General features: G+C 43.0%; 1 protein-coding gene across 1 annotated transcript; it reads right to left on the bottom strand.

Annotated features, from left to right (window-relative positions):
- Window positions 1–5609: 5609 nt before the first annotated feature.
- Window positions 5610–21034, bottom strand: CYP27B1 (cytochrome P450 family 27 subfamily B member 1). Its single transcript, XM_081316452.1, has 9 exons — window positions 18928–21034; window positions 14488–14678; window positions 11733–11929; window positions 10597–10797; window positions 9690–9853; window positions 8502–8668; window positions 7234–7315; window positions 6332–6529; window positions 5610–5731 (listed from the first exon to the last, which is right to left on the bottom strand). Exons 1-9 carry the CDS (start codon window positions 19129–19131, stop codon window positions 5618–5620), a joined length of 1518 nt encoding a protein of 505 aa, XP_081172578.1. The 5' UTR covers window positions 19132–21034; the 3' UTR covers window positions 5610–5617.
- Between the last annotated feature and the right edge of the window lie 5119 nt (window positions 21035–26153).

The raw sequence follows: 26153 nt of genomic DNA, 5'->3' as shown, positions 1-26153 counted from the left end.
TGTCCTGCTCCAGGTTTCCGCCACAGACATACACTCACAGTTTCTCGGGAGAGCATCAGTTTTACTTCAAGGCTGAAGAGTTAACCATGAAGCAAAGGAATGAAAGTAAAGCAAAGGCTTGCTTGCAAAGTTTGCTACAAAAAAGGGGCACACAGAAGATTCGTCTAAAGTTAGTCCAAGTTTCAGAGTCAGGTCAAGGTTGTCAGCCAGTCCAAAGTCAGAGGTTCAAGAGTAGAATCTTTACATGTCATACACAAGCCAGAAATCAGACAATCAGATGTTTCTAGCAAAGAGAGCTTGACTCAGAGCTGCTTCTTAAATAAGGCTGCAGCCGGCTGTCAACCATTTGAAGGTTTACTCCTCTGCCTGGTGAGGAGCCTACTAGAACTTTGCTGTTCTGCTGTCTTCTCTACTGGTCTGGTGCAGGGACTGGAGGCCTCACATCATCCTCATCTCAGTTTTCAGCTGTTCAAGTGGTGCCTGTGCTTGGTCAGCCTTAGGTGACATCTGGCTTGGTCCCTCCTTTGGCTGACATTCCAGAGACAAGGCGGGAACAGGTTCTTCAGTATCAGAATCAGACTTGGAATTTGAGTCCTGAGCCTGGGCCAAGACATAGCCCATCCCAGTAGTCCATACAGGAAGCAATTCCATGAATACAAACATTGCCTTTACAGTAAAGTTACTGCATGGCAAAAGAATTGTACAAGTCTGAAAGCACTTCCCCCATTCCCTTGCTTTTACTTTCCAGAAATTTAGAAAGGGTGAATCAAAATTATTTTATGAATGTCCCTGGGCCCTAATTATTATCCTTGTTAAAAAATTTTTTATCCTTTTATATATTCCAGTCAACTCAGGGTGGCAAGCATGCCTAATGGTCTTGCCTTCTCTTTTCCCCAGTAGTTGGGCTCGGAGAGACGGACTGTCCCAAAGCTACCCAGTCAGGTTCCATGTCTAAGATGGGACTTATATTTACTGTCCCCTGGTTTCTAGCCCAGCACCTGAACCACTACACCAAACTGGCTCCATGACACCAAATTGATCCCATAGATCCATTCTTAAAATCACTTAGATATTCTTGCATGGTAATGGTTCTATCCCAGTAGGTTTTTTCCCATAAGAGAATAGAAATGGGTAGATCGTAGGTTCTGAAGAGAGAAATTTATTTATTTATTTATTTTATTTTATTACATTTATATACCGCCCTTTCCCGAAGGACTCAGGGCGGTTTACAGGGTGATTAAAACAAAAAATACAAAAGTTAAAAACAATTTTAAAAAATTACATCCGTCCCTGAACAAATAAAACCCCAGTTAAAATTAAAATTAAAATTAAAATTCTCAGCCTGGGCCAGAGAGCTCGAAGAGCCAGGTCTTCAGGTCCCGGCGGAATGAACGGAGGTCGGGGCAGTCCTAAGCTCCACTGGCAGCTGGTTCCAAAGGGCAGGCGCCCCCACTGAGAAGGCCCTATCCCTGGGTGTCGTCCGCCGGCAATCTCTTACCGGTGGCACCCTGAGAAGACCCTCCCTGTGGGAGCGCACTGGACGAAGGGAGCTTGATGCTTGCTATCTAATGGGTCCAGCTTCTACAAGGTTAGTGACTTTTTGAGAGTGTCCAAAACATGGTCTCAAAATGCCAGCTGAACTCACGAGTCCTTAGAGTTGCCCAATTCTTAACTGAAGGTTTATCTATATGTCACTTTTCTTTCAGTCTGAGAGGTTTGGTTTACCCAGACCTGGAAGCCTTATTTTAAGAAGTCAGTCAATCTTTTGAAGTTGGTCCTTATACATAGAATTGCACTGTACATACAACTTTAATTTGTTCTCTTCATCAAATCTATACAGGAAAACAGGCAAATTATTTAAAAAAAACATATGCCAAATTGAATTCTATTTAAATTGTATATTTCATATTAACCAGAATGGCCATTTTTATAATCATGAGCCTTTTTAATCGGGCTTTTCTCCTGCCTTGATTTATGCGCCAACGCTTATGTGACGTATTTTATCTCCGACTTCATTGTAAAGAATCTATATGCAGAATTGCTATTGTGGCTTTTCTTTCAGTTGGAAAGTCCTACAATCCCTCCCCTGTGTTCTTGTCAGGAATGGTAGGATATTTTGTTCCTAATAGGCTGCTGGAATGGGGCCCAGCTGAAGGAATCCTTCTGAGGGGAAGTTTGCAATTGTTGTTTACAGCTTTTGAAAGGCTTCACATCCAAAATCCTATGAAAACTACCTCTGTGCTGGGTAGAAGATGAGAAGATGAGCACAAACGCGTGTTGCTTTCAAAAGCAGCAGCTTATCTTTCATAGCCTTCTGTACTCCCAGTGTTCAGAAGCGATGAGTCACTGCTCAAATTACCTTTCCAGGGTCCAAAAAATGTGGGCTGCAAAACTGTGAGCAAAGAAATGTTCTTTGCATCTTTTTTGTTGTCGAAACTACAGTGGCGTGAAAGGGTATAGTGTTGTGTAGTGGGTTCGGGAGAGTAGGAAGGACGCCAGGCCGATGAGTACAGCATAACAGCTCTTTATTAGGTGGAAGTGATTGTACTGGGAAATAGGGGTTACCTGCACTCTTTATATACCTAGCCAGTACCTGGCCAGGTACACAGCCAACCAATCGGATTGAACCTCTGTTTCCCGCCGAAACTGATTCCCGCCAAAACAGTTACAGTTCGATGCCTCCTAGTGGTGACTCTTATACAAGTGCTTTAGGTGTTCCTTTAAGCCTAATACATAACATATAGAACTCCCTGTAAAAATGCTGCTGGCTTGTTCCCCTCTCCTCGGGACCTTTAGCCTTAGAGCAGCTTCTGGACATAGACACGGCCTTGGTAACTGTGGTTCCCAATGAGAAGTCCACCATTCAAGAAAGGAGACTTGGAGTAGGAGGCAGATGTCTCTCTCTTTCTCCCTCCATCTGTCCCCAGGGATGAAAAAGAGGTAACACCGCACAGATAGCTTGTGACAGCTAATTCAGGTTTACTGTAGAGATACATTTGGCTGTTGTCCCATGGATGTTCAGCTGATAGATCGAAAGGAATTGCTAGCAGGCAGAAGAGAGACAGAGAGAAGAAAGATAACGTCTTACAATTTTCAAGGGCAGTAGATCATTTTATGCCCTGTCCCAATGATGCCTGAAACACCTGGCTTTCTAGGTGATTTCCATCTGAAGACAGTAACTTAGGTGGTCTAATCCTCCCTTGGATACTCTCCATCAACCCTTCAGGTGGAGTTATTTTTCTATAAGAAAGATCTCTCTATCAAACAAGCTGCACTGTAGAGTTAATGATCATGCTGGTTGCCATACATCTGAAGGTTCTCTGAAGACATCCTTCCCAATAAACTACTCCCTCCAATAATGAGTCTAGAAGGGGTAGCCTCAGAATGGTGGTGGGCAAGTTCCCCGCAAACAGGACTAAAGGCTGGACTGAGTGGCCATGTAGAATGCTCCACTATATTATAGAGGAACTAATTTAAAGCATCAGCTAAGACTTAGATGTGCCTTATAGTCCAGGAAAGTATCACCAACTTATGGGCACTGGGACTTGGCACCAATTGTTTTATCTAAGTCTTCCAAGTGCCAGTGCTAAACAACACTAATGTACATCAGTAGGGAATAAGGAAGATACCCTTGATGTTAACTAGGCAAAGGGCATTGAACCATGCTTTTAAGTCCAGACCCATGAGATAATTTTCAGAAGCAGCTCAGGCAGATGCTTCCTAATACACTGGAATATAAGAAGGAGGAAGAGGTGCAGCACAATCAGACTTGCAAACTGTGTTATTATAGTCAATAAAAGTAGTTTTAGCCTTCCAGTGGGAGTTGATTGTCTGGTCTTCTTAGTAAGACTGACATCATGTGAGGTTTTTTTAAAAAAAAATCCTGTATTTTTTTTTGACAATGTCAGAGAACTTGCCCAAATATAGCTCTACTATAGATTTACAAATAGGTTTTGTATTATGATTGGCTACTGCACGGTGCTGCCTAGAAGGGACAGAATGAATGATAAACAGTATAGTTGAAAGTAGATCAGCAAAGTTTTTAGATTTGGTTGTATCATTTAAACCAGGGGTATCCAGCCTGGGCAACTTTAAGACCTGTGGACTTCAACTCCCAGAATTCCCCAGCCAGCATGGCTGGCTGGGGAATTCTGGGAGTTGAAGTCCACAAGTTTTAAAGTTGCCAATGTTGGACACGGTAATTTAAATGTTTTTAAAAGGGTTATCGTTTCAAGCTTTATCTGATTTATAATCGGTTTATATAGCTTAGCCTCTCTCCAGAATAGTGAGTGTTACAATTTGAGGAGTGGTGAGTGCTTTCTTTCAATGATCCTGAGTGTATATCATGTTATATCACCTTTGGGGAATCAGAATTACACAATTCCATTAGTTGCAACTATGTAGCACAGGAGTAGATAATCACAGGTTTGTCTCTCAACCCAGTTTAGATTTATTGTGACCTTAAAGCACAGGCAGAGTCAGTATCATATTTTTTTAAAAAAAGTTCATTATTTAATTCAAAGATAAAAAATAAATATAGCACCAAATGGACGTGATCCATTATGATTACAGAAACTGCTTCAAAATACAGAAAAACCATACTTCATTTTTAAAGATAAAGGGTTTTTCCCCCCTTTCTGACAGCTTCTGCTACCAACATTTCTCTATTGATAAATTACAAGCTAGAAAAATATAAATATGTTGAGAAATGCATTAAATATTAAAAATTAGCATGGCAATAATAACAATAATAATAAGGCACCGAGACACATAATTGTTCCATTCCCAAAGTTCTAAATATGATACATCCACTGTGTTTTCACAGCAATAGAGGAGTTCTGATTACGGCGTGGTGGCCTAGTGGTGAAGACACTTGACTCCCACCCAGAAGGTTGAGAGTTCAATCCTAAGTAGCAGCAGATGTTTCACTCCTAGGGCGTAAAGCAGGGATGTCAAACTGCCGGCCAGCGGGCCGGATGCGTCACAAGGAAACCACGCCCACCCGGCAATGGGGGGAAAGTTCCGATACGTCTCGCGACGTCATGTGACGTCGCGAGTTTGACATGTCTGGCTTAAGGAAAAAAGATGTGAACTCCATATGGCATCAGGAAAGGCATCCAGCCAGTAAATGCTCAGCTCCACCAACCCTACCCTGAATTAAGGGATTACAGAGTTGTAAAAAGGGAATTTTAGAGGAGTTCTGATTACAGCTACAAATCAGAAGAAAGTCTTTTCATTCAAAACCCTGAGTTAAGGAAACCACACACTATTGCCGTTTAGCAATTTGTGTTATCGTGGCTGGCTGATATTTGAAATGGGGTTTGGTTGGTTTCTGTGGCCTTTTTTATAGCCTAGATGGAGACTGGGAAACATTCTTGGTCTTGGAGTCATTTTGAAGTGTCCATGTCCCAGAACTGCAGAGGGGATTTCTCTGGAGGTAACCTTGCTCAGCAACATGGGTCTTCACCCTCTTTTTTGTCCTTTCAAACTAATATCAAGAATTCAAAGAGGTAGCTCCACTCGGGGCTACTGGATTCTATACAGTAAGGTTCTATAAGCACCAGTTGTGCATTAACAGGAAACCTAAGTCAATAGTTTTCCCTTGTTTTGTCCGGTTTCAGCGACTCAGAAACTGCAAATTGATGTCCTTCTCTGGCACAAGCAAGGTCCGTGTCATGGGGCTTACAATTTGGCCCTCCTCTTCGGGTTTCACTTCGAAATGCATCAGGATCTATTTTTTTTTAAAGGGAAAGAAAGAAACCTTTCAGTATTCTTTGAGACCAGGCTAACTTTAACTCATTAAGACAGTTCTTAATTTTAAAGTTGCCATCTCAATTTACAGTACAAAGGCTATTGGAGGTGGGAGGAGAAGTGCATTCAAACAGGGCAGTTATAAACTGACTGATCCAAAATCCTCATGCAACTATTCCATCTTTTCCTCTTAGTGATATTTTTGCAGAAAAAACGGGGAATAATTGATGAGAAACATGGGAGATTTAAAAATGGAAGGCAGCCACCCAGAATTCCTTTAATAGTAAAATGAGTAGCATATAACTTTAAGAAGGAAGGAAGGAAGGAAGGAAGGAAGGAAGGAAGGAAGGAAGGAAGGAAGAAAGAAAGAAAGAAAGAAAGAAAGAAAGAAAGAAAGAAAGAAAGAAAGAAAGAAAGAAAGAAAGAAAGAAAGAAAGAAAGAAAGATGACTATGTTTTGCCATTGTGTCCTTCCCCCCACCTCCCCAAAATTCCAAGTTTTCAAACATGGCAATTGTAGCGCAAGAGCTTATCTGGAAAATATCATCATCATCATCATCATCACCATCTGTAGACCGTACCCTAGCTAGCGCCAGATATACTTCAAGTTCCGCAATGCGTCGGCCAATGCAACTGCGTTTGCCAAAGCCAAAGGGAATGGAGGCATAGGGGTGATGTGAAGCGTTCTTGTGCAGCCATCGCTCAGGCTGGAAGGAGTTGGGATTGGAGAAGTACTTCTCATCTCGAGAGGTAGCATAATGGCAAAGGGTTATCAGGGTCTAAAGAAAAGATGAAGAGGAAAAAAAGGAGCCTCATAAGAAAAGCAATTCAGAGACCCATGTTCAGAGTGTCTACATGTTTCATTGCTCTACATCTACTTCCTTGTCCTTCTTGAAGTATTTTCTTGGTTCCCATTTCTTGATCCAAACCTTCAGTGGTCCCTTGTTTTCATTTTGCCCTTAAGACAGTATTTCCATTAAGGAATCTTTTCCTTGAGCTCCAATGTAATAAGAATTCCTGTATGCTTATCCCAAATTATTTATACATTTCCAGAGACTTGGGGACCCAGAGTAACAGGTTTGTTTTGGATCTCCCTGGTGCCCTACAGTGAATAGTTGTATCTACTTTGCTCTTTCTTCCCATTTATTGTATGTTATTATTTTTTTCTTCTTGGAAAGGACTTCACAACTTCCATGCTCCTTACAACTTTGTTGATGTTAAAACTCAGCTGCACATTAGACATGTAAGGAGAGCGCCAGTAGCACATCATGGGCAGCTAGTAACTAGATGAACACATGTGGTTGAGATCACATGTTGTCTAGATTATCAGCCTTGTCTTGAGTAGGCCCGTAGCTTAACTCAGCAGTTGCTTCTAATTGTTGTATCCAAATGTGACGTGAATGGTGTGTGGCAAAATACGGCAGACTGATGGTTATTGTGCTTTCTTTCCATTTCCATTTGCATTATCTCTGCCCTTGCTCACCTTCTTAGGGATGATATAGTCTCCCACTTGGATGTCCCTGTCTGAAATGACCCGCGCATTACCAGGAATCACTGGGTACAATCTGTAAAGAGCAGACAAAAGCACAAGTTATTTTAAAGAAATCACAGATTTCACTCTTTGTTCAGCTGCCGAGGACTATCGATACTCAGTGCAAACCATATGGATAAAAATAAAGTTATCTAGCTCGGAAGCTAAATTTGCATCCAGCCTCCATATGGACGCTCCGCTGCAAAAATTTAAACAGGAAAGATTAGTGCCTTCTAAGTGCCCTGGTGGCGCAGTGGTTAGAATGCAGCATTGCAGGCTAATTCTGCCGACTGCCGGGAGTTCGATCCTGACTGGCTCAAGGTTGACTCAACCTTCCATCCTTCCGAGGTCAGTAAAATGAGGACCCAGATTATTGGGGGCAATAGGCTGACACTGTAAACTGCTTAGAGAGGGCTGTAAAGCACCAAGGGGTGGTATATAAGTCTAAGTGCTATTGCTACTGAGCCATGCAAAAGAAAAGCAAAGAGTTTTAGTAGATTTTAAAATCCATGTTGGTATAGGTAATCCTCTACTTAAGACTGTTATTGAGCGTGGAATTACAGTTGTAAGTCATTGCAGTCATTAAGTGGGTTACCATGTGATTGGACCCAATTTTATGACATTTTTTGTGGTGGTTGATAACCCATTTTACCTCATGGGAATTTTTTTGACTGGAAGTAAATACCAGAAACCGTAAAAAAAACACCAACCCCCCCCCCTCAAAATTTGTGATCATGTGATCTCAGGATTCTGCAGAAAGCCATAAAGGTGAGCCTTTTGACAAGTGTCCAAGAGGTGACATCATAACAATGAGGGATATGTGTATTATGGCCATTATAACTTCAAAATTGGGGTCATAAGTAGTTTGTGGTGAGTCTATCATAACTTTGAAGCAAACAGTGTAAGCCAAGCAACTACCTGTACACAAATGGATTTTTACATGGACAAATAAGTTATGGATGATAAAACGTAGCATCTCTGAATGCCAAAGGCAGACAAGAATAGAAGGCCGATCTTAAGACAGGTCTTAAAAATAACAGGTGACCTTGAACTGCTACCATTCAGCTTCTGCCCTGAAAAGCACTCTAGCCTAGCTGGCTTCTGAGCAAGGAGAAACCTGTCCGTCTTTTTGGCTTCCCCTAGCAAGATCAACATAGGATGCTTCTGTGTTTCTACCTTCCGCATCCCAGCTTCCCATCTGCTCCTGAAATAAGACTCACCTCAGGGCCTCCTTCACCACCGCTTTCAGCAGAGGCATCTGAGCGACCTCAGCAGCTGTTGGAATGAGTCTGTCCTGCATCACACTGGTGACTTCTTCGTGGACAGCAGCTTGTACCTGAGGGTGACGGGACAACTCGTACAAACTCCAGGACAAAGTGCTTGAGATCTGCAGGGATACAGAGAGAAACGGATTCAGAAGCTAGTCTAAGGGTATAGAGAATAAGCTCTCTAGGAGGCTGGAGGCATTGTTGCAAAGTAGTCGGTACTGGGGTTTTTTTGCGCTGACTGTCTAGACTAGAGTATTCTTCTTTCGTACAGCCCAAGAAGACAAACTAAGAATCATGGATGGAACCCATGTCCTTCCATCAGATTATGCCAGGTAAAGAGCAGAGCAGCTAATACTATTAGCTGCATTAAACAAAGCTGCAAAGGGGCCACAGGACCATGGATGAGCACCATCCCCTAGAGTTGGACACAACCGGACAGGGAAAACCTTCACCTTTACCTTTAAACAGAGCTGCAGAGTTCACAGTGCAGAAACTATTTACAGGCTCCCGCAGATTTTCTAAAAGCTAAGATGCATTCACTTTACATATTTTATCTCATGTGTGTGCTAGACTCAGTGCTTTTTTTGTAAAAGAAAAAGGTGCCGGAACTCACACATGTCATACAACCTGCCTTGCCTACCCTACAAGGTTCCATCCAAAAAAGGTGCCGGAACTCCGCTCTGAGCGTTCTATGAGAAAAAAAAGCCCTGGCTAGACTATATCCCTCACTAACTGGAAATGATGGGAAATGCAATCTAACAGAAGTGGAAAGTTCCTGATTGGGGAAAGCTGTCCTCGCTCTAAGCAATGGACACGGGAAATAAATTTCAGGTTCAGGCAAAATCCCATTACACCTGCATCCTTGCCCTCCCCTACAGAACAGCTACTCAAGGGAAGGAATATGGTCCTCCTGACTATTTATTCAAGATAAGGTTATCAGGGCCTGCAGAACAGTTAAGTCCACCATAAGAAGCCGAGATTACCCCTCTAATCTCTTGCCTGCAATATCTGTCAGTGCTTTCCCCATCGTACAAACTAGTTACAGCTGAAGTTGGATTGGCTGCGGCTTCCACAGCTAGAGAGAAATAAGGCTTGCAAGGATAGAAAACATTCAATTTTAGAGCATCCCCAACTGCTTACTGTGTCCACACCAGCCAGCAGGAGCTCGGTCACATTTCCATAGATGGATTTCATGGAGAGTTTTTCTTGTGCCAAGTAATAAGTGAGGTATTTTCCTTCGACTTTCTCCCCCTGGTTGATTCTTTCTGAAACTTCAGCCATCCGCTTATCAATGTGTCCTTTGGCTAGAAAAGAAAGGGGCAAAAGATGATTCCTTGTCTCTCTGTTGGAGCCATCCAACAACATAGTCAACAACCCTCACGACATATCGGTCAAGTCTGAATGTTTCTTGTTTCTCGTTTTAATATGATCTTAGGCAAACAAGAGAATATCATCTTGTACATATAGGCCATCCCTGGCTCTCGCTAACATGTCAGCAATAGATATCTATTTGTTTTAGGTATTTACACACTGCCCTTCAATCAAATATTCAAAGTACTACTATTTCAAATCTGCATTCAGGGAAATTCCTGAATAATCTGCAAGGAGAAAAGGATAATTGTAACAGAAAATGAAATGAGAAATAGCACATTTCTGGTCCTTATAAAATCATGCTTTATCATAAATAATACTAGCAACAACATTGATAATCACATAAGACTATCTATCTATCTATCTATCTATCTATCTATCTATCTATCTATCTATCTATCTATCTATCTATCATCATCTATCTTCTATCTGTCATCTATCTTTCATCTATCTATCTCATCTATCATCATCTATCTTCTATCTGTCATCTATCATCTATCTTTCTTTCTCTCTATCATCTATCAATCCTCTATCTATCTAATCTATCATCTATACCTATCTATCAATCATCTATCTCTATTTATAACACTTATATAACCACTCATCTTTCAGCTCCCAATCAAACATTAGTTAAATATTACTTAAAGTAAAAAAGTTTAGTGGCAGCAACACTCACCAAACTCAAACATATAGTCCCAAGATTCACAGAACTTCTGCCATGGCTTAGGAAAGATTTGGTGCAAAAATTTGGGCATAGCCATCGTGAGCAGAGTCATGACAAACATGGTGTTGATGGAGCTAATGAACTTCTCTGTTTCTTCTGGAACTTTGGGTTCCAGGCAGCCAATGCGGGATTCAAAGAGGACCGAAGAAATACCTAAAAAAAACCAAGCCAGGAAGGGAATTAAAAGGGTGGTCACTTCAATCATTACAGCAGAAACTTTCTACACCAAACTTTCATCCCTTAATATCTGAGTTTTGTTTCATTTTGTTAAACAAGCACTGGCAACACACTTTGAAGTTCTTCTCTGCAACCATCAGGGTTTTAAAATTGTAATTAAAGAATTAAATTTAAATATTGAAGTTAGAGGCTTTCACTTTGCAGAATTCAACCAAAGTTGCCATTATTTTAATGCCTAAAGCCCTCTGATTAACAAGAAACTTGCAACGTGAACATTACTGAGGACTCATTAAGTGATGGTATAATTGTGCAAAAGAGAGTAGTAATGAAAGACGTATGGGGAGAAAAGTATAAATTAAATATTCTTATGTGTTTGTATCATCAACCCTATAAAAAATAATATATAGGCAGTCCTCGACGTATGGCCACAATTGGGACCAGAATTTCTGTTGTTAACCAGGGTGGTTGTTAAGCAAAGCGATCGTTAAGCAAATCTGACTTCCCCCATTGACTTTGCTTGTGAGAAGCTGGATGGGAAGGTTGAAATTTTTATTTTCTTTTATTTATTCATGAAAGCGATTTCTCGTAGCAAAAATGACTCTGGCAATCATGTGACCCAGGACACTGCAACCATTGTAAATACGCACCGGTTGCCAAGGCGCCCCACCCCCCAAATTTTGATTTGTAGGATGCGGTGACGGTCCTAAGTGTGAGGACCAGCTGCAAGCCACTTTTTTCAGTGCCATGACTAAGTCGAGGACTAATTGCAGTTTATCTCAGATAAATGCTCCATTGTACTCCGTTGTAACATCATCCTGTGTTTCTCTACTTGTAAGTGAAGTCACCAGTGTAACTCTGATACAGATGAAGTTTGGTGGGGCGATTGCAAAACGGGCACAGTGGTCAGGTACCTTCTAATCCAAACTTGTAGAACTCATCGGCCACGTTCTTGACAACGTGTCGCTCGTGGAGACTCCTCTGGTGTTGCAGCCGGCAGATCAGATCACTGACCACCTCGTTCAGGGTGCCCGTGTAAGACTCCACCTCCTTGGGTTTCAGCATGTGTTTTCCTAGGATGCTGCGGATCTGCTGCCACTCCTCACCTTCCCTGTGGGGTAGGAAACAGCCTCCGTTAGTCTGCTGGGCAGGAGGAAAGCTCTACTACAGGAAAGCTCTGGGGAGAGAAAACCTAGAAAGCAGCAAGAACGTTCTCCCATTTCCAAAGAGAGATGCAAGTATCAGCTTGAAAGAGCTACACCTCCACCCTCGGAAAAGAGATTTTTTTTCCCCTGCCCACCCTCCATTCAATTATGTCTGATTGTCAGAGATTTGATTGTACAAGTCGCTCCTGGCAAGGTTTTTCAATAGTGGTTTACCATTGCATCATTCATAGGGCGGAGAGAAAGTGACTGGACCAAGATCACCCAGCTGGCTGTGTGCCCCAGGCAAGATCAGAACTCAGTTTCCTGCTTTCTAGCCTGAGGCCTTAATCATTACAACACACTGGGATAGATAGTCCACTAATAGTCTGTAAACAAACAGCCCAGAGCCCCTCCGAAAGGGCTGAGGGCTTATCTCTGCGTTACATTTCCTTTTCTTGTTACTCATATCCTGCACTGGTCCAGGCTGTGGAAGCCACCAGCCCGGCAGATGGGAGAAGCCCTTCGGAGGAAGCCTGAATCATCCCCATGACTTAGTGAGGCCCTCAGAGCGATTTCTCACTTCCCAGCTTGTACGCTTGCAGAAGACTCAGCAAGATTCTTCTGTTCTCATGTAATGCAAACATGGGGTTTCTCTCCTTCCCTCTGGCCCTCCACAGGCCAGCTCTAGGGAGCAGACCTCCAAAGGAAGAAACACAAAATGGAGCAGACACAAAATGGAGGCTAGTCATTACGATTCAAAGTTATCCCCATTCGTGACCTCATACAGGTAGTCCTCAACTTACGGCCACAACTGAGCCCAAAATTTCTGTTGTGGAGACATTTGTTAAGTGAATTTCGCCTCATCTTACAACCTTTCTTGTTCAGGGAATCGCTGGGGTTAAGTTGGTGGCACAGTTGTTAAGTGAATCTGGCTTCCCCATTGAATTCGCTTGTCAGAAAGTCACAAAAGGGGAGCATGTGACACCCTCACCCCACCCTGGGGACACTGGAACCATCATAAATATGAGCCAGTTGCCGAGTGTCCAAATTTTGAACATATGACCTCAGGGAATGCTACAACAGTCGTAAGTGTGAAAAAGGGTCACAAGTCACTTTTTTTCAATACTGTTGTAACTTTGAATGGTCACTAAATGAACTGTTGTAAATTGAGGACTACCTGTAGTATGACAGAATCCTTGACCTGATGCTTTAAGGATGCTTTAGCCCCCTTTCCAGAGCCAGACAGCTGAGATGCCAGAAGAAAGAGAATAATTTCAGCTCAGCATTTAAAGTAGACAAGCTCTAACTAAAATTCGGGGGCCGAGAAGCTTCAGCCAGTCTGGCTGATGGTCAGAAATGTTGTGTGACGTAGCTTTGGAGGGTCCATCGGTTAGAGTGGCATATAGTGATACATAAAAACCAATAAATAAGGTGTGTCCCTCCCATTACACAGCCCAACTGTGAAATCCTTCATGTAGGACTAGCTGAGATCTTTGCTCCAAAGTTTCCATTACTGCCCAATTCTGCTGATTTTGTGTGAGAAATAGAGAGGGCAGGAAACATCCTATCCCGTGACATGAAAACATATCTTAAGACACCGGAGGCTGTAGTCAGCTGTGTAATTTGCCACTACCACCTACACATATGTTTTGTGAGTATGTGTAGGTAGTAGTGGTAAATTACACAATTGTCTACAGTCTCCACTGCCTTAAGATGTGTTTTTGTGTCAGACAATACTGTTGATATCCACATTGCTCAGGAACAGGATTTTTTCCCCCCAGGATAATATGTTGCCTTCTGTGAGAGGTAGGATACCAGCCCTCCCAACTCCCCACCCAAAACCCAGGTGAACTGGCAGTCAGATCTTACTTGAGCACTGATTGAAAGACAACACACATTACTGGAATTGAGGGCAGAAGACTCTATCCCCCACCCACCTCACTTGCTTTGGCTGCCCGAAGTAAGTGGTTCACTTGACCTACCAGTGGGGCCTGTCCTGTCCTATCTCGGCCTTTCTAAGCTCTTGCAGCCTTCTCAACATGCCAACTTTGGAGAGCCAACAGCTTTCCCGTTTTTTTGCTTCCTAGAGAGGCATGAAATTCGTCCCCTTTCAGCCAAGGTTTATAGGTTGCTGGATAAAAGTTGTATTATATTGGGCTCTGTATTATATTGGGCTTTGGTTCTTATTTTCAAGTTTGATTTTTTATTTTCTAGTTCTGATAGTCAGCTGTTGCAAGAGCAGAAACTCCTTCTATAAACCAAAGGATGAATGGCAACGGGCTTTTAAAATTGCTGCCTAAATGGCCATCAGAGCCCCATCTTCACATGCATAAAACCTTCTTGAAAGTCTCCGGGAAGTCACTAGAGGGAGCTACTCCATAGCTAAATAATGCATGAAATTTATTTGCTGGGTGGGAAATAATGAAAATGGAATAACCTCTGCCAGGACAGCCTTCAGGGGAACTCTCCCGCAACATGGACTCCTGCCAGCCTGCCTGGAGAGCAAAAGGCAGCAAATACTTACGCTGTAAGCAGCCCGTATGCATGGCCTCGGCACACTCGATAATCCTTCCAGGAGGAGAGGTCAGAGCGAATGGGATGCTTGCCTTCCTGTCTTAGCACCTGTTCAATCAGGCTGGGATCTGCCACATGGACTGTGAGGATGGGCCCAAAACTCGCCTTCCATACTGGGCCGTATTTAGCCTTGCCTTCAATCTAGGAGGAGAGCAAGAGAGAAGCTTGTGAGGAGCGATCCCATCATGATCCAATGGCTTTCCCACTCAGGGAAGAAGATCCAGTCAGGAAACATAATAACACTCTCCCCCCACCCCCGTCTCTCTTGTTTGATTAACCCCAAACACTGCATAATTTCTGAAGGGATTACCAAATAAGGAAGGATCTAAAAAGGCTGTTAACCTCAAATCCAATCCATTCCAGGCAGAAATATACTGGACCCATGGAAGATACACTTCATGTGTCACGTTTCTCCACAGTTACATTTCCTTCCTGAGGGAAAATTGATTGTGGATTTTTTTTCTCTCCCTCACTGGGAACCTCTATGTGTCAGAAAGGATAAGCATCTGATGTCCAAAATGAATACCCAAATACAGGTAGTCCTCGACCTAGAACAGTTCGTTTAGTGACCATTATGACTATTTTTCACACTCATGACCGTTGCAGCATCCCTGTATTCACATGCCTTATATTTGGATGCCTGACAACTGACTCACATTTATGATGGTTGCAGTGCCCCAGAGTCATATGTTCCCCTTTTGCAACCTTCTGAGAAGCAAAGTCAGTGGGGGAAGCCAAATTTCATTTAACCCCCATGTTAGTAATTTAAGAACTGCAGTGATTCACTCAACAAATGTAGCAAGAAAAGTCATAAAATGTGGCAAAGCTCACTTAACAAATTTCTCACTTAGCAACATAATTTTTAAGCCCCAATTGTGGTTGTAAGCTGAGGACTACCTGTACATCGGTACATCGCAGTACCTCTATCGTGCAAGGATCTTCACATATGTGAAAAGGGATTAACTTGGATTTAATATCTAAAGAAGCGCTAAAAAAAATGGCCAGCGCAAAGACAGTAGCTTATTGGACAAAATAGGGGCAATTTAAATCCTGAAGATTACGTGACAAAACTAAGTAGATGGGCTTTTTCTGCTGCAACAACTGGGACTGAAAAATAGATTTAGTTTTCTTGGGATTGATTCCCTGTGATGTAGACTCTTAAAAGTGAGGCACAAAAGGATTTTTGGCTCTCAGAAAATGTGTAGGATTGTGCTTTCCATTTATTTGGTTAGAGCCTCCTGCAGATTCTTGAGCAGCTTTCATTATTTAGTCTGATTTTCTGTTAAGTTGCTACTCCTCATGGCTGTATGTCCCTTGTGATAAAGCCGAACAGTGAAGGAAATCTAAGCAAAATCAAAACTGAGTTCTTAAGTTAAGCATCAGCATTTTTCAGTGGTTCATTTGCTTTTCCCTGTTTGGAAACTACAATAGTATATCAACAATAATCGAACTGCACAAAAAACATCGTGACAATGAATACACACAATTGTCCTTAGAGGATACACATGGAAAGAGAGGATATCATGAATACTTCCTACACCATCCAAAGACAGCAGTGGGGCATAAATCAAACAGCCTTACCCACCCTAAAAGCTGTGTGGGGGTCTTTTTACCTTTGTGAAAATAATTGACATTAGATTACCAGTACAGCATTCAACAAACTTAACACTGATATGATAGTCCAAAACAGTCTTCTCTTCACCCCTCAGATTATTTTCAGTGATAATCAGGACAACGATATTACAGATGCCAGCAAGGGCATTTTACAAGACAGGTGTTGAATGTTTTTCTCTGTCTATCTAATGATGTACTGCTAAACCTGCAAACCTATTTTGACAACATCAGTGTAGTAGTTTGCACTACTGTGTTTCAGTAATGTAACTCGGTATCAGAGCATCAGATACCTGTGGAAGGAAGAATTGGATTGCAGTAGGAAATTATTCTATACAATAGGACCATTGCAAATTTAAATAGGGGCAATTTAAAAAAAGTCACCAAGAAAACAAAACATTCAGAAAGCACCAAGAACACTTCAATTAAAAAAAGAAGAAGTTTCGTGTCCATTGTGCTAAAGCTAGAGGAAACACCAGGATCGATGAATGGCAAAGAGATTTTGGAAGTAAAATAAAATAGTCTCTTTTTTAGAGCACACAGAAGGAGATAATTTCCGCAAATATAATACAACACCGTCTTATTGAGACAACTACTGAACACACTCATTGAACACACATGTTAAAACAAGAACGGGCTAGGGCGCTCCCATCTGTACTCGCCTCACAGAACTATCAGTGATTTAAAAATTATACAGTGTGTTCCATGCGCACGCAAGTACAGTTTAATGCCATAGATGGCCACAAGGTCAAGATGGCTTTGCTCAGCTCAGTGGCTTAGGTTTTTCAACAAAAGCTACTGTCTACGTAACAGAGCACAGTAGACCAGCAAGCCAGGAAAGAACATGCTGAACTAACATTTACTGAAATAGCCTTTTGCTTGGAGACAAAAAGTGCCCACCGCAAGGTTTCCATACATGCAAGTGACGATCCTGACCCCAGAACGTCTGCGGCTTGTAGGATACCTATTCCAGTTTTATAAATATGGCATCATAAACCAGGGGTCCTGCTATGACATGGTTCAGGAACGTCTTATCGTTTGTCTTGCCTAGCTCTTGCTGAATTGTCATTAGGTGCCTGTGATTCCTCTCCCATTGAGTCCGGTGAAGCAACAGAGATTTTTAAGCAAAGTTTTAGAGAATTGCTCAGCATGGCTTATGAGAGTCCTAGGGGGTATATTTTATGCCATATCCTTAACTTGGAGACTCATTTTCACACTGCTTTAAGGATGCTAGGGGCCAACCGCTTCACCACATTCCTACAAGGAGATAAGTTATTTGGATAATTGGAATTCTGGGCAGAAGCTTAAAAAAGAAATAATCAAGGCATCATCCATGAAGTAAAAACGGGCATATATTTAATTACTTTTAACTTTTGTAATTTTGTATTTTACTCTTGCCCTGTACACCGCCCTGAGTCCTTCGGGAGAAGGGCGGTATAGAAATATTAATAAATTAAATTAAATTAAATCAAAAAAACAAAAAACCCAAGAATTAAGGATTCAAAGGACAATTTGAGAAATCGTGGTTCAAGAGCCATACATTCAGAAAAAGTTTGCTCATCCAATGGCGCCGTTTCTTCTGTTCTGGGGCACCCCTTTTCAAAGTGTCCTTTTTTCTGACACAGTCAGAAACCCTTGGGGACACCTCTGAACAAGCAACTGGGGAGAAGGGAGCAGAATTCATTGTGTTGAATGTGACTTGTGTTCCCAAAGGGTGCTCTGTGCCTGCTCTCCACTGTCCCCTTCCGAAAAAGGAAGGAACCGTAATTGAGAAAAAGAGGTCTTAGTTGAGGTTTGGATGGTGCAACTACCTCACTTTATTCACAGATATTTTACAGGAGAGTCAGACTTGGTTATCTCCCATCCGTAAACCTTTCTTTAAAAAAAAACACAAAACCCACACAAAACATTTCCTTAGGCAGATAGGCGTACCCCAGCTTGCAAAGGAAAGCCTAGAATGCTGCACTTCTTTCCAACGGTAGTCCCAGAAAGCTTTTGATTATAAGCTATCTTGGATCAATAGAAAAGTGGGGAAGGGTCCATAGGATCGTTGTGGTTTTTTTTTAAGACTATGCCGTTCATTGGTTTTACATAAGCTCTCACAAGAAAGAGGGTTTCCTTTTTTTTTTTGATGGGGAGAAGCATTAAGGAAAAGACTCATTAGTTTCAAGCCTTAAAGGAGAGAGAAGAGGGAGGGAGAGAGGGAGAGAAAGAGAGGGAGAGGGAGAAAGAAAGAAAGAGAGGGAGGGAGGGAGAGAGAGGGGGGAGAGAAAGAGAGAGAGGGGGAGAAAGAGAGAGGGAGGGAGGGAGAGAGAGAGAGAGATTATCATAGTGGGTGATGAGGGTGTAGGGATGATATTCTCCTGTCTGTCTGTCTGTCTGTCTGTCTGTCTGTCTGTCTGTCTGTCTCTCTCTCATCTCATCTCTCTCTTTACCTACCTACCTACCTACCTACCTACCTATCTACCTACCTACCTACCTACCTATCTATCTATCTATCTATCTATCTATCTATCTATCTATCTATCTATCTATCTATCTATCTATCTATCTATCTACCTACCTACCTACCTACCTACCTACCTACCTACCTACCTATCTATCTACCTACCTACCTACCTACCTACCTACCTACCTACCTATCTATCTATCTATCTATCTATCTATCTATCTATCTATCTATCTATCTATCTATCTATCTATCTATCTATCTATCTATCTATCTATCTATCTATCTATCTATCTATCTATCTATCTATCTTCCCAAGGCGGCTCTTACCTGGAGTTCATGCAGTCGGGACAGGCCTCTTTTGCAGAAAAGGTCGGTGAAGAAGCCGAGAGCGCTGGGTCCCGGCATCTCCTCCAGAGTCTTGTGGGTTTCAATAACTTTCGATCGCGCCCCGAGGAGAGATTCCACCCACAGCTCAGGAAAGAGCTTCGCGAGCAAGGATGCCTTGGTGGCCAGCTTGAGCGTCTGGGACATCTTTGCGCGGGGAAGCCTGAAGCCGCGGAGAGCACCGGAGAGCTGTGTTGCAGCAGCATCTTGGACCACCTGTATTTATCTCAGCCGAGCTCAGAGCCCGGCTAAGAGGAGGCTGTTGAGCAGGGCCCGCCCCGCCGCCACCCGCCCAATCAGAGGCGGGCGCCTGAAGGGCTTCCCCCGTCTCCTGCGCTTTTGTAAGCAGCCAAGTATCCCGTCGAGTCTTCGGTCCTATCTCTTCCCTTCCCTTCTTATCCTGTCCTCTTCTTCTTCGCTCTCTTATCCTCTCCTCTCCTCTTCTTTTCTCTTCTGATTTCCTCTCCTCTCCTCTTATCCTTCTCTCCTCTTCTTCTCTTGGCTCTCTTCTCCTATCCTATCCTATCCTGTCCTATCCTTCCCTTCTCCTCTCCTCTTATCCTTCTCTCCTCTTCTTCTCTTGGCTCTCTTCTCCTATCCTATCCTGTCCTATCCTTCCCTTCTCCTCTCCTCTTATCCTCCTCTCCTCTTCTTTTCTCTTCTGATTTCCTCTCCTCTTATCCTCTCCTCCTCTCCTCTTCTTCTCTTGGCTCTCTTCTCCTATCCTATCCTTCCCTTCTCCTCTCCTCTTATCCTTCTCTCCTCTTCTTCTCTTGGCTCTCTTCTCCTATCCTATCCTGTCCTATCCTTCCCTTCTCCTCTCCTCTTATCCTCCTCTCCTCTTCTTTTCTCTTCTGATTTCCTCTCCTCTTATCCTCTCCTCCTCTCCTCTTCTTCTCTTGGCTCTCTTCTCCTATCCTATCCTTCCCTTCTCCTCTCCTCTTATCCTTCTCTCCTCTTCTTCTCTTGGCTCTCTTCTCCTATCCTATCCTGTCCTATCCTTCCCTTCTCCTCTCCTCTTATCCTCCTCTCCTCTTCTTTTCTCTTCTGATTTCCTCTCCTCTTATCCTCTCCTCCTCTCCTCTTCTTCTCTTGGCTCTCTTCTCCTATCCTATCCTTCCCTTCTCCTCTCCTCTTATCCTTCTCTCCTCTTCTTCTCTTAGCTCTCTTCTCCTATCCTATCCTGTCCTATCCTTCCCTTCTCCTCTCCTCTTATCCTCCTCTCCTCTTCTTTTCTCTTCTGATTTCCTCTCCTCTTATCCTCTCCTCCTCTCCTCTTCTTCTCTTGGCTCTCTTCTCCTATCCTATCCTTCCCTTCTCCTCTCCTCTTATCCTTCTCTCCTCTTCTTCTCTTAGCTCTCTTCTCCTATCCTATCCTGTCCTATCCTTCCCTTCTCCTCTCCTCTTATCCTCCTCTCCTCTTCTTTTCTCTTCTGATTTCCTCTCCTCTTATCCTCTCCTCCTCTCCTCTTCTTCTCTTGGCTCTCTTCTCCTATCCTATCCTGTCCTATCCTTCCCTTCTCTCCTCTTATCCTCCTCTCCTCTTCTTCTCTTCGCTCTCTTATCCTATCCTATCCTATCCTATCCTATCCTATCCTATCCTATCCTATCCTCCTCTTCTTTTCTCTTCTCTTCTCTTCTTCTCTTCACTCTCTTCTCCTCTCCTCTCCTCTCTTCTTCTTCACTTCTCTTCTCCTCCTCTCCTCTCCTCTTCATTTCTCTTCCCTTCTCCCTTCTTTCCCCTCCCCCTCCCCTTCCCTCTTTGCTCCAAAATCTTTAAATCTTATGAAAATTTAAAGTCTTAAGTGCTTAGTAAAGAAAAACAGTGATCAGTGATAGTAATGAGTTATGTTCGTTATATAATCATAATCAAGTCTCTTTAAAAATAAAATTTAAAAAAAAATCTCCCTGGTATTTACATCCTATGACTGAAGTTGACCACATCATAGCATTTGAATGAATGGAGTTGTGTATGTCTGGGGAAAGTGTCCAGAGGAGGGCAACAAAATCTTTTTTTAAAAAAAATAAAAGCAGTTCATATGAGGAAAAACTAAACTGCTGAGTACATTTAGGAAGAAAAAAAGATCTGCTAAGTGTTGCACATAAATTAGGGATGGAATTAGGAAGGCAATTGTGAGTCTGTGATAGATCACTGAGTGACTCAGAAATTGGCAAAGATTTCAAATTGCATTGTTTTAAATACTAATGACAACAACATTACTCCCTCCCACAGTATAGTGCTGAAATTCAGAAAGCTTGAGTTAATTAATTGAAGGGTTATGTAAAAGAATTATGAACCAGTTGCAAAAGGAAGTGTGCTCTGAGTCCAGAATTATTTCGGTTTTTTTATCTGGAACGAACACTAGCTTTCCCTGAAAGTGTTTATCTGAAAAATGGAAACCCCATCTCATGATTTTTCCGCATGACTAGGTCAAAGTGCTCCCCTCCAGTCCTTGGTGTGGAAGTTGCCTTACACCCATTGCCAACTTCTATTCTGCCACAATAAGGCTGGTAAAGAAGGCTGTCTATGGGCCAAGTTAAGGAAAGAGATCAGTGAATTCCTCATCTTCCTTTTTCTCCCACCAAGCACTATCTTTGTCTGTCTATCTGTCTGTCTGTCTGTGTGTGCGCGCACACATGTGTGTGTGTGTACATGCACACTTATGAGTCAAGGCTGATTTCTGGCAATTGCCTAGATAAGTCACTGCAGTTTTCTTGGCAAGGTTTTTCTGGAAAAGGTTTGCCCTTGTCTTCTCCCTGGGGCTAAGAGAGAGTGACTGGCCCAAGGTCACCCAGATGACTTTGTACCTAAAGCAGGACAAGAATTCAGCATAACCTGCTTTCTACTCCAGCGCCTTTAACCACTACACCAAACTGCTTCTCAAGCACCATACATTCAGGGCCAAATTAAGGGCAACTGATGCTTGAGCAAAGCCCAACAATGCCCTCCCATTGCTTATTTGACAAGACATTAAGACAGGGGTCTTCAAACTTGGCCCTTTTATGACTTGTGGACTTCAACTCCCAGAATTCCTCAGCCTGGCTCAGGAATTCTGGGAGTTCAAGTCCACAAGACATAAAAGGGCCAAGTTTGAAGACCCCTGCGTTAAGACATTAAGTTAAGTGCTGAAGGTGAAATAAGATATGAAAAATTCAGTTTTCTTCCAGGCCATACCCCACATCTATATTAAAAGCAGTTCATATATTTGTGTAAATTACTAACAAAGAATTAAGGGAGACTAAGATGCATTTCTGACTCTTTAGTCTTCATCAGTCAGTCATACCCTTCTGAGATTCGAACCTGGGCCCAGGTTCAAATCTCAGAAAGGTATGACTGACTGATGAAGACTAAAGAGTCAGAAATGCATCTTAGTCTCCCTTAATTCTTTGTTAGTAATTTACACACACACACACATATATATATATATCGCTTAAAAAACCAGTCAAAGAAATAATAAAGAACAAGCTTTAAGGATCCCTTAGGCGAGTCAAGCGATGAAGTAAATGCTAGCCAGGCCAGGACAGCCGTGTGCCAACGGCCAGTTTGGACTCGGATGAGAAATCCGACGACGTGTAAACGGTTCCGTTCCGATGAACCGCTGCCTCCGCAAGCAGAGGAGGCTGCGCCGCCGGCAACCAGGAAACACAGCGGTCCCCCACTTCCCGGCGCAAAGGCTCGCCGTGCGGAGAGCGGAGAGCAGAGCAAAGGGAATCGCGCGCTTCCGAAGGAGCGTCCTCAGAATTGCTTCCATTGAAGAAAAGCAGCGGGCTCGGGGCCCGTCCGTTGACCCAACAGCCGTCCGTTGATCCAGACTCCGTGTGCCTGGACTCCCGACCGGAAGCCTCCTGAGCGGGACTCTGGACCTGGAATCCTCGGAGCCTCGCTCCATCACTCTGGTTTGAATTTGGCGCTCTCTCAAGGCAAGTTTGCTGGACTTTTTGGAGGGGGGCGGTGGGGACTCGAATTCTCGAGCGGCTGTGTGTGCATCTGCGCTCACCTTCCCTTCGTGGCTTGTTTGTTGGCTTTGCAAACTTCCCCTCTGTGCGTTTGCTGGATGCAAAAGTCTCGGGCCACGGGACGGAACAAACGGGATACCTGATGATTACCTTCGAGCACAAACGTGGACATTTTAGACGCTCTCCAAACCAAAGATTTTTTTTTTAAAAAAATTGCAAATTAAAGCTGAACGCAGCAGCAGATAAAGACAATTGCAAACATTAAAAGTTGAGCGCCAGGCAGTGAAAGATTTAAGGGCCTGACAGTTGGGGAGGGGGGAACTCTACGTTGCCGTTTCTAAGTGCCCTAAGCATAGGCTCAGTGTGGGTGCCTGTACTGAGGGGGGGAAAGCAACCGTCAAGTGCTCGCTTCGATTGGACATAGTTAGACAGGTGCAGAGAGCGGTGGGTTTGGCAAAGATGGCAAACAGGCTGGCAGGAGTGGGATGAAGGAAGGATGAAGAGGGAGGGACATCCCCAGATGCTTGCAAAACTGATAAACCCACGTTCCAAAATAATCGGGCTAAAAGGCACAGAAGGACTTATGTGGTAAAGTGAGCGGCTAGCTCCACAAGTCCATCCTTTACGAGGACTGTAAGCACTGACTATAGTACCAGGGGTAGGCAACCTTGGCTCTTTTATGACTCGTGGACTTCAACTCCCAGAATTCCTGAGCCAGCATGAAGTTGAAGTCTACAATTCATAAAAGCCCTGGTCTAGAGCCAGGGGTAGGCAACCTTGGCTCTTTTGTGACTCGTGGCATAGCTGGCTCAGGAATTCTGGGAGTTGAAGTCCATGAGTCATCAAAGAGCCAAGGTTGCCTACCCCTGGACTATACTAACCAGCGTGGCAAACCATACGGTTCCAGCCCCATGACCACAAATGGCAGAAAGACCTGTCCCAGAGCTAATTGAGATTGGTCTAAGAACAGCCACCATCACTCTGGCCCCTGGAACAGCCAAAGCCAGAGCCAGATCAATAAACCCCAGGGAACCACTGCCCTCCACTGACAGTTACAGGGGTCAGTGTGGTACATTGTCCTAAAAGCCAATGAAAGTGCAGTTGCAGGATGCAGGTGCCACAGGCCTTTGTACCGGGAGGAACAACAGGGGAGACTTTTGGTTGTGCATTCTCAAAAATAGTAAAAATACAGCCAGATGAAACTCCTTGCCAGTGGAAGCAGCAGAAATGGCAGCAATGGGAAGAGGGCCAAGTTGGGTGAAGCTGGTCCTTTTTCCTGGTTGAAACTGTCCTTCTGTGCAGAGCTGCTTTGTTGCACTGGATTTGGTGCATCTTTCGTACAAATTGCTAAGAAGAAAATAAATGGGCAGCTGTTATAGTCACCAGAAGTTCTGTGCAGTCCTTTTGCATCTTCTGATTCTCTGAATAAAAGAAAAAGAACAAGTGAAACTTCATTCACATATCTTTAATCCAGTTACCTAATTAACGCAGCTCTGGAATTTTCAGTAATTTGAATCATGACCCAGCCAAATTAATTGAACTGACACCCACAGTTGAGCCACAAGGACAATTATTCCAAGCAGAACATCTTGGGCATCTGTATCTGCTTAGTGGTTAACACAATCTGGGTTGTTGTATTTCGGTGACCAACAAGGGTTATAGGGAAATACTATATATATTTCTGTTGAACGGGTTTGTTTGTTTGTCTGTGAGTTTGCTTGTGAAGCCTGTTACACATCAAAATCTCCTTGTTTTTTTCTTGCTACAAGATTTATGCAAACCATCAGTTTCACACTTCTGGGAAGGCTGGGTCAGTGGCACCCACGTAAAGATGTGTTGAGGAGCATTTTCCCAGAATGTATGGTAAATTATTTTCTCCTCCAGATTTTTCTCAAGAAAATCATTCCATCTCACTGCCAGAACACTGCTTTGTAGAGTTTTTCCTGGGATCTTTCCCTGAACATATATGTGGCTATTTTTTCTGTAATTTCAGTGTTGATTTTTTTTTACTTGGGACTAACAAGTAACTTGATTGTAGAAGGGGTAATCTGCAAGGCAGGTGGCACTTGACTGGAAAAGTTTTATTAGTTCTCTTACTTTTATATTTTTTGGCTGCCACACCTCTGTAGTCATCCTGTCCTTTCCCTTGCATTACTTTTCAATAACCAGCATTTAATGTTTAAGAGGTGTTTTTTCCCCCCTCACCAGAAATTATATTCAAATAATTAAGGAGTAAATTGTTCAACTATATCTTCTGAGATTGCTTTGGCTGGTGGTTTGATGAAAGTTAGTTTGTTTTATTTCCCTTCCAGAAGTAAACGGAGTACTTTGTCTGCCAGACTATGAGGAGCATCGGTGTTGTCAGGACAGCACTTGGGGGCAAATGTCCAGGAGAATGGGCACAGCATGTTGGATTGCTAAAATTCCCTAACCTCAACCTTCAACAGTTGGGAACTCAGAGCTACACACAGCCTGAGAGGAGAGAGTCATTTCCAATAAGTTGCACACATGTCATTAGTAAGCAGACCAGAAAGGCTTAAGGCTCCATCATTACTTTTGTCTAAACTATATCAACCATTACTGGCTGCCCATGTAAGATAGTGGTTAAGGTGTTGGAGTAGAAATGGAAGACCTAGGTTTTAATCCACCCATAGAAGGTCCCTATGGGCCAGTAACTCTCTTTCAGTCTAGGAACTGGTATGGTATAGTGCAGGGGTCTTCAAACTTCGCCCTTTTATGACTTGTGGACTTCAACTCCCAGGATTCCTCAGCCAGCATGCCTGAGGAGACATCCAGGTTTTTGTCCATTCTCAGCCACAGAGGCCAATCTACTTTACAGGATTGCTTGTGGGGGAAAAATGGGAAGAGGAAGGGCTGTATATGGTGCCTTTAGCTCTCAAAACTGCAAGAAAGTTCAGTTCCATCAGCAACCGAATGTCCAGCTGTGAATCTCACCCTTGGCATCCCTTGATGACATTTCAAATCCTTCTCACCTAGTTCTCACTAATTTTATACTACAGACTTTTTGATCATTTCTTTGTCCCAATACTTTTTGTTATAAAAAAGCAATTGTATCAGCATAGGCGTTCACATTATTTTAACATGTTAACTCATCTAGTTAGAAAAAGCAGTGCAGTCAGTAGGGGGCCCTGGTGGAGCAGTGGTTAGAATGCAGTATTGATGGCTAATTCTGCCAACTGCCAGGAGTTCGA

Source organism: Vipera berus, assembly GCF_964194415.1.
Source record: "Vipera berus genome assembly, chromosome: 2".
NCBI classification, from domain to species: Eukaryota; Metazoa; Chordata; class Lepidosauria; order Squamata; family Viperidae; genus Vipera; species Vipera berus.
The sequence above is the reverse complement of the archived record's forward strand: the minus strand, read 5'-3'. Positions and strand labels throughout refer to the sequence as shown.